General features: G+C 44.8%; 1 protein-coding gene across 1 annotated transcript in view; it reads left to right on the top strand.

Moving 5' to 3' along the window:
• Positions 1–991: 991 nt before the first annotated feature.
• The window catches only part of LOC115141108 (ras/Rap GTPase-activating protein SynGAP-like), a 122,135-nt gene continuing 114,195 nt past the window's right edge, over positions 992–8,931 (top strand). Inside the window, exon 1 of the mRNA XM_065027201.1 lies at positions 992–1,063. Coding sequence (XP_064883273.1) covers positions 992–1,063 — 72 coding nt within the window. The remainder of the gene's footprint in view (positions 1,064–8,931) is intronic.

Raw genomic sequence — 8,931 nt, 5'->3', positions numbered from 1 at the left:
ATTGGATCCAAGAGAAATCATCAGCTTCCAACTGCACACGTGATGCCATTCTTGAGCCTGATAATGTGTAGGTAGACTCCAAATCAATTTGTGCACGTGTACATTGGACGAATACAATGCACATGTATAACTCATTTTAGCTTTGTTCCTTTTAGGACACCAGCAACTTAAAATGTGGCGCTAAAAATGATCAATAGCTTTATCAATAATTTTGCCCAGAATCTTTGTATTGGAACAAAAAAGTTCAGGAATAAAGATGAAACCATTTTGCTCTGAATTTAGTGCCTACGGCCAAATGTGTGGTTCGTTTTGACATTTGAGATGAGTTGGTGGAAGTCATTCTCGAAAACCATTAAATTAGCCTACCCCTTTAAAATATTACCATGTCACCAGACGTAGGCCTACAGCCTAAAATAAGTTTCAGACTTCCCAATAGTCTAGTTTATAGCCTACCACCAAAACGAGAGAATTATAGCGAACTGTACGGCGTTATTGGCAGCAGCACCAATCGGTGTAGTGTGTTTGTGTGTGCGCACGTTTGTGTGTGGCTGTGCGTGCGGTGGCGTGCGCGTTTGATAGCGGTAGAAGGGGCCGTAGTCAATAAGGCGATTTTAGCCATCATTGCTTCTTGAACTTCAAGGAGCAAACATGGAACATACAATGCTTAGATAGGCTATAGATATAATGGAAAGCGCACACACGCGCGCACTCACTCATCCGCCCCCTTTCTCTCTCTCTCTCTCTCTCTCTCTCTCTCTCTCTCTCTCTCTCTCTCTCTCTCTCTCGTGTTTTCCCCCCACACCTCAATAACGGTGCGTGTGATATATTTGTGCATATATTTTTTATTCACGGGGATACATTTTCAATTGCTTTTGGCGGTCGTGGATTATAATTTATATTTCTGAACAGCAGTGGAATATTGGCTAATATCGACTCCAATTGTGAATAGCGTATTCCTTATTTTCTGACTGGTGTGTGATATTTTTGTTGCATGCCGAGAGACTGTCAAGACTCGAAGACCACGTTCAATGCCGTTGGAACATGTCCTATGTCCCCTTTCAAGGTAAGATAACAATATTCCACTATTGCATCTCCCTCCCTCCCCCTCATCTCTCTCTCTCTCTCTCTCTCTCTCTCTCTCTCTCTCTCCATCATACAATACAGAATTTAGCAAAGGGGTGCGTTAACGCGGCGTAGTGGAAACACAGGCAGGTACAGCAAGATGTAGTGTCTTCGAGGTAGCTACCTACCTGGTTTTATCACTGTGTGCCAGTCAATATGTCACTTTGCCTGTGCACGCTGAGTAGGATAGTCCACCGTGTTGCAATGTGCTGAGGTGTGCATGCCTGCTGGTATCACATTCTTGCAAGTCCAAGTCCTTAGATCATGGTCATGTATCTCCATGACACTGTAACTTTGCCCCTCTAGTAATTGAGTCATATATATTCAATGTGTGCAGTAAGGAGCCTGAAGGGGTACTTATTTGCTTGTTTTGGAGACTCAATATTTAATGAGTTTGTAGTGGAGGAATATGGTCCATGAAAGTGTATGTTCAAGTCAGTTCCCTTGGAATTGTGACACCGCAACCATGACTAATGCTGTGTGAACTTGAGCTTCCAAACGCTTTGTTTGGGGTAATATATCTTGTTGATTGAGCGATTGACCGTATGTGTAAAATGTTATGGTTACTTGAAAGTTGGGTGGGACTTTGAGAGATCCAAGGGTTGTATGGTACACTGAGTCCAGTCCCTATTACCAAAGTAGCTCTGTACAGCAACTGCACATCTTGTGTGGGGAGAATGTATGTGTGTGTGACAGAGAGCGAGAGAGGGGAAGGAGAGAGAGTGAGAGAAAGAGGTAAAGGGAGAGAGAGAGAGCGATAGAGAGGGGGGGTGAAGGAGAAAGAGAGAGACTTGAGGCTGCTGAGGTGTGATATCTTGTAACACCGGGTACAGTAAGGACAGTGCTGTACTTTGTGCATTGACAAAGTTCAAACCCAACTCATGTTCAGCAGCCATACATGAATGTCTTAAAGTTATCAGTCATTCGAAGAGAATGGCCAGTTCAAACTCTGTAGTATGATGCTTTTGGTCATCTTCTAACACATCACAAGCGGAAATAGCCCAACAGCCTCTTGTGTGAGCACAGCAATAGAAGTTGGTTGCATAATATTGGTGAGATGTTACGCTACTGTACGCGAGCCCACTCTTGAGAGATCACTGCCAGAAAAATGTGTGCACAGTAGTATTATACCTTCAAAACCAGTGTCAATAGGAATGTACAGGCTATACTCTTTCCACTACAATAGATGGCACCATGAACCTTTTAGATGTAACAGGTTTTCTGGGTAGAGGAGTCTGTGTTTGAATCTCAAGGTAATGTTATCAAAATGAAATCAGGTGATCAGTCACATCTTTTTTTGAAAACTTATGGCTGACTGAACAGTCGTTCCCTATAAGAACACTTGTTTTATCTCTCCTTGACGAACACCATGCCGAAATGCATCAGTTATAAAGTTGTTAGACTGAAAATGCCATAGAAATCATATAGTATTTTGTGAGCCAACCCAGTCATGTCGATTTTACAGTAGTTTGATACAGCAGCTCCTTTCAAGCATGGGCATTCATTTTAAAGAGACAGTGCACCGCCAAAGCGCAGACTGCAGCACTCCTCTCGTGTGACATAAGGGGCTGTCTTACACCCTCCGCCAATCGAGCTGTGCTAGGAACCATCATCTGTTAGGCTATTACTGTACTGTATGCTCGAGATCTACCGTGTTCAATGATCTGTCAGGGGAAAAGCTCATTCATTTTCCAATGGGTGTTGAGTACATTGGAGTTCTGTTTGCAGCAGATTGAAGTGTTATATAGAATTCATTCTAAAATGAGTAAATGATGCGACTCACCAGATACCATCTCGTCTGATGTCAATTCATTATAGTGATTCTGGCATTTTGTGAGTTAAATTGCCCGCTGTCCAAGTTTCGTGAAGTTGGGAATTCAAACGCCAACTTCCCTCGAGACGTGAAAAGTCAACATTCAAGAGCGTCAAGCGTGACTACGCCTCAGCCTTTTCCAGAGATGCTAACAGCTAGCGTATGCATGCAAGCAAAGACAGTGTTGTTCGGTATCCTCAAGGAAATATCGTATTCCTAATTTTGGCCCACAGACGTAAAGTCAATCAAAGTTCAACTGCCCCTCATTTGCTTGTATCTGCATACTGTTTAGCATATTCATGGAACAGTGCAGCGAACGTATGAATAAGCACAGGAGGTGGCGTAGAGCAGTTTGATGGCAAGATTGTTTACACATATTAACATTTACTGGCAGATGCTTAAAGGTCTTTGGTTTTGTACTAGGTCAACCAACGACTTGCCTTTATCATAAAAAGTGTTCATAATAAACCAAGGACCATGATGCTATACGGCACAGCGAGATCGGGTCCAGATTGAAACATGTTCCAGGCCATAAATTATCATGCCTTGTGTTAGATAACCATTCTTAAGTGAAAGTGTCCACTGCAGCATGTGTCATTATATCAAAGCACAGTATAAAATATACACGGTTTATCACAGGGTATCACAGTGCTCCAATGTCCTTGATGGTTTCTGAGTGTGACATGATAAAGTGTCCTCTGGGTAGTGTCAGCAGAAATGTTATTTTGAGGGCTGCCCCCCATAAGCCATGTTGTCTGGGGGGAAGGACATGTTTGTTGTGGTTGAAAGACCTTACAATGATATTGTAATAATGCAGTAGTCCAAAAATGAAATCAGACAAACTGAATGTTTTTTGCTACTGTAGTTTGCTTGAGTACTGGGCGAGCTCATTAATTATAATAATTCACATTTCCTGGCACAAATTAAGATCCTACATCTGTGGTCTATGGATATAGGGCCATGTCAGGGAACTCTCTCCCCCGTGAACAGTTCTAGTACAGTGAGTTCAGGCATGCCGCTAAGCCTCAGTCCACGGCTCCACTCCCTCACTATCTCTCTGTTCCCCAGCAGTACTGATTGAACCTGGTGGTGAAAAGGTCCAGACATACCCCATCCGCTAAGAGCCTTACTGCTGATTCTGAGGAAATCTACATAAGGATCCCATAAGAAATGAGTAGCTAGGAGAAATGGTTGCTTAGTGCAGACCACACTATGGGAGGGGGGCCCACTTATTCAATTCCACCGCAAAGCCTGGAGCCCAATGACTCGATGAGTTTATGTTTAAAGGATGCTCGTCTTTTGATTGATCCTGTCAGGATTCACTCATGGCAAAAGGTCAGGATGAGCTATCTCCTCTCCGATGCCAATCAGAGGGCTGCCAATCCGGGATAATGGTTGGCTCACAGGCCTTCCGGACATTATGTCATTGGATCCCACAGATTCACATGATGCACAGACAGGTTGTGCCTTCAGACCTGAAGATATTCAACAACTTACTGTACATATGTCACTATATTAGTAATAGAAAAAATTATATTAGTCATGGAGTCAAAATGGAGCAGTTATTGGATGTTTTTAGTAAAGGTCGACCGATTATGATTTTTCAACGCCGATACTGATACCGATTATTGGAGGACCAAAAAAGCCGATACAGATTAATCGGACGATTTTTATTTATTTATTTCTAATAATGACAATTACAACACTACTGAATGAACACTTATTTTAACTTAATATAATACATCAATAAAAATCCATTTAGCCTCAAATAAATAATGAAACATGTTCAATTTGGTTTAAATAATGCCAAAACTAAGTGTTGGAGAAGTAAAAGTGCAATATGTGCCATGTAAAAAAGCTAACGTTTGAGTTCCTTGCTCAGAACATGAGAACATATGAAAGTTGGTGGTTCCTTTTAACATGAGACTTCAATATTCCAAGGTAAGAGGTTTTAGGTTGTAGTTAATATAGTATTTATAGGACTAGTTCTCTCTACCATTTGTATTTCATATACCTTGGATGTTCTTATAGGCACCATGTGCAACAGTATAGCTTCCGTCCCTCTCCTCGCCCCTACCTGGGCTCGAACCAGGAACACATCAACAACAGCCACACTCGAAGCAGCATTACCCATCGCTCAACAAAAGCCGCGGCCCTTGCTGAGCAAGGGGAATAACTACTCCAAGTCTCAGAGCGAGTGACGTTTGAAACGCTATTAGCGCACACCCAGCTAACTAACTTCCGGCGGCGACAGAGATGGCCGCCTCGCTTCGCGTTCCTAGGAAACTATGCAGTATTTTGTTTTTTTAACATGTTATTTCTTACATTGGTACCCCAGGCACCCCCCTATCCACATCGACGGGACAGTAGTGGAGAGGGTAGTAAGTTTTAAGTTCCTCGGCGTACACATCACGGTCAAACTGAATTGGTCCACCCACACAGACAGCGTTGTGAAGAAGGCGCAGCAGCGCCTCTTCAACCTCAGGAGGCTGAAGAAATTTGGCTTGTCACCAAAAGCACTCACAAACTTCTACAGATGCACAATCGAGCGCATCCTGTCTGGCTGTATCACCTATCGCCTGTTACGGCAACTGCTCCGCCCACAACCGTAAGGCTCTCCAGAGCGTAGTGAGGTCTGCAGAACGCATCACCGGGGGCAAACTACCTGCCCTCCAGGACACCTACACCACCCGATGTCACAGGAAGGCCATAAAGATCATCAAGGACAACAACCACCCGAGCCACTGCCTGTTCACCCCGCTATCATCCAGAAGGTGAGGTCAGTACAGGTGCATCAAAGCAGGGACCGAGAGACTGAAAAACAGCTTCTATCTCAAGGCCATCAGACTGTTAAACAGCCACCACTAACATTGAGTGGCTGCTGCCAACATACTGACTCAACTCCAGCCACTTTAATAATGGAAATTGATGTAAAAAATGTATCACTAGCTACTTTAAACAATGCCACTTAATATAATGTTTACATACCCTACATTACTCATCTCATATGTATATGTATATACTGTACTCTATATCATCTACTGCATCTTTATGTAATACATGTATCACTAGCCACTTTAAACTATGCCACTTTGTTTACATACCCTACATTACTCACCTCATATGTATATACTGTACTCGATACCATCTACTGCATCTTGCCTACGCCGTTCTGTACCATCACTCATTCATATATCTTTATGTACATATTCTTTATCCCTTTACACTTGTGTGTATAAGGTAGTAGTTGTGGAATTGTTAGGTTAGATTACTTGTTGGTTATTACTGCATTGTCGGAACTAGAAGCACAAGCATTTCACTACACTTGCATTAACATCTGCTAACCATGTGTATGTGACAAATACAATTTGATTTGATTTGATTAGGCTGATAGGCTTGAAGTCATAAACAGCGCTGTGCTTGCGAAGAGCTGCTGGCAAAATGCACAAAAGTGCTGTTTGAATGAATGCTTACGAGCCTGCTGCTGCCTACCATCGCTCAGTCAGACTGCTCTATCAAATCACCATCGCTCAGTCAGACTGCTCTATCAAATCATAGACTTAATTATAACATAATAACACACAGAAATACGAGCCTTTGGCCATTAATATGGTCGAATCCGGAAACTATCATTACAAAAACATTCCGATTAATCGGGCAACCTCAAGCTCTAGTTTGTTCCTAGGGATGGTTGAATGGAATAAAAAGCTGATACCTAAACACAGTAGGTTTCACTTGCTTATGTATCATTAAAAAATAACATTTAGTAAAGGTGTGATGTTAGTTTGTAATGTACAGGTAGGATCTTAATTTGATCAGCCTGTTGCAGGAGTGTATTTGAGGTTTAAAAAGACATTTGTAATTTCCACTTAGAAATCTCAGACTTAATTTTCTCAAATAAATGTCCTGACATAGCTTTCGGGTGAGTCTGAATTCCGCACCGTGTCATTTGCGATGCTGATAGTCCAGCCTGTGATAAGTGCCCCCTAAAAGAATAGATTATTAAAATACTACTGTGGTGCCTCAAGCAGGATTACAAATGGGAGAGTTGGGCTCACAAAGATAATGTTCACTGAAGCCTTGTTCCTACCTGGGACCCAGAGTTACAATGAGAACCAAGGGATATCGCACTGTAGGGTAGATCATCAGTCACCTGTTGAGATGTTCAGTCCCAGACATTTTAAGTCTATTTTCAGTGTTATGTGTACATTGTTACGTGTAAATGGCGCAGAGAGCAAAGGATGTGGGAAAAACAACACGCTTTAATGTCCTGGAAACATAACATGAACAAAAGTGAAAACACAAATGAACAGAAATATAAACGGACAGCGTGAAACCCAAATGCCAACAAAAATACACTCAAACAAAGAAACAGGAGAACAAGCCCGCACGAAACAGAAGCGGGCTGAACAGACTTTATATAACCCTATCCTAACAACCAAACAAGAAACAGGTGATACCAATTAGACAGAACTAAACGAACACAGAACAACGGATCAGCGATAGCTAGTAGACCGGCGACGACGACCGCCGAGCGCCACCCGAACAAGAAGGGGAGTCACCTTCGGTAATATTCGTGACAGTACCCCCCTCCTGACGCACAGCTCCCGCAGCACGCCGACGCCGGCCTCGGGGACGACCCGGGGGCCGAGGCGCTGGGCGATCCGGACGGAGGCGATGGAATTCACTCAACATAGATGGGTCTAGAATATCCCTCACCGGGACCCAGCACCTCCCCTCCGGACCGTACCCCTCCCAGTCAACGAGGTACTGCAAGCCTCTCACCCGGCGTCTCGAGTCCAGAATAGCTCGTATCTTGTACGCCGGGGACCCCTCGATGTCCAGAGGGGGCGGAGGAACTTACGGAACCTCATCTTCCTGCATAGGACCAGCTACCACCGGCCTGAGAAGAGACACATGAAATGAGGGGTTAATACGATAATACGAAGGAAGTAATAATCGATAACAAACCTCATTTATTCTCCTCAGGACTTTAAATGGCCCTATACACTGCGGACCCAGCTTCCGGCAGGGCAAGCGGAGAGGCAGGTTTCGGGTCGAGAGCCAGACCCTGTCCCCAGGTGCAAACCCGGGGCCTCACTGCGGTGACGGTCAGCGCTCTTCTTCTGCCTTATACTCGCTTGGCGTAATGACTCTTGGACCGCCCTCCAGGTCTCCTTAGAGCGCTGTACCCACTCCTCCACCGCAGGAGCCTCAGTCTGGCTCTGATGCCACGGTGCCAGGACTGGCTGGTACCCCAACACGCACTCAAATGGTGACATGTTGGTAGAGGAGTGGCTTAGTGAGTTCTGGGCTATTTCTGCCCAGGGAATATATCTCGCCCACTCCCCTGGCCGGTCATGGCAATACGACCGCAGAAACCTACCCACCTCCTGGTTAACTCTCTCCACCTGACCATTACTCTCCGGGTGATACCCTGAGGTCAGGCTGACCGAGACCCCCAGACGTTCCATAAATGCCCTCCAAACACGAGAGATAAATTGGGGGCCCCGATCAGAAACTATATCCTCGGGCACCCCGTAATGCCGGAAGACATGGGTGAAAAGAGCTTCCGCAGTCTGTAGGGCGGTAGGGAGACCGGGCAATGGGATAAGACGGCAGGACTTAGAGAACCGATCCACAACGACCAGGATTGTAGTGTTACCCTGAGAGGGGGGGAGGTCAGTAAGAAAATCTACCGAAAGATGGGTCCACGGCCGTTGTGGAACAGGAAGAGGTTGTAATTTACCTCTTGGCAGGTGTCTAGGAGCCTTACTCTGGGCGCACACCGAACAGGAGGAAACATAGAATCGCACATCCCTCCTCAAAGTGGGCCACCAGTACTTCCTCTCAAGACCTCGCACTGTCCTATAAATACCTGGGTGACCCGCCGAGGGTAGACAATGAGCCCATCGAATCAATTGATCACGGACAGCCAGCGGCACGTACCTACGACCCTCCGGACACTGTGGAGGCGCAGGTTCCCCCCTATGCGC

The sequence above is a fragment of the Oncorhynchus nerka genome, linkage group LG14 (assembly GCF_034236695.1).
Source record: "Oncorhynchus nerka isolate Pitt River linkage group LG14, Oner_Uvic_2.0, whole genome shotgun sequence".
Lineage (NCBI taxonomy): Eukaryota > Metazoa > Chordata > Actinopteri > Salmoniformes > Salmonidae > Oncorhynchus > Oncorhynchus nerka.
This window is presented reverse-complemented; position numbering and strand designations above follow the sequence as displayed.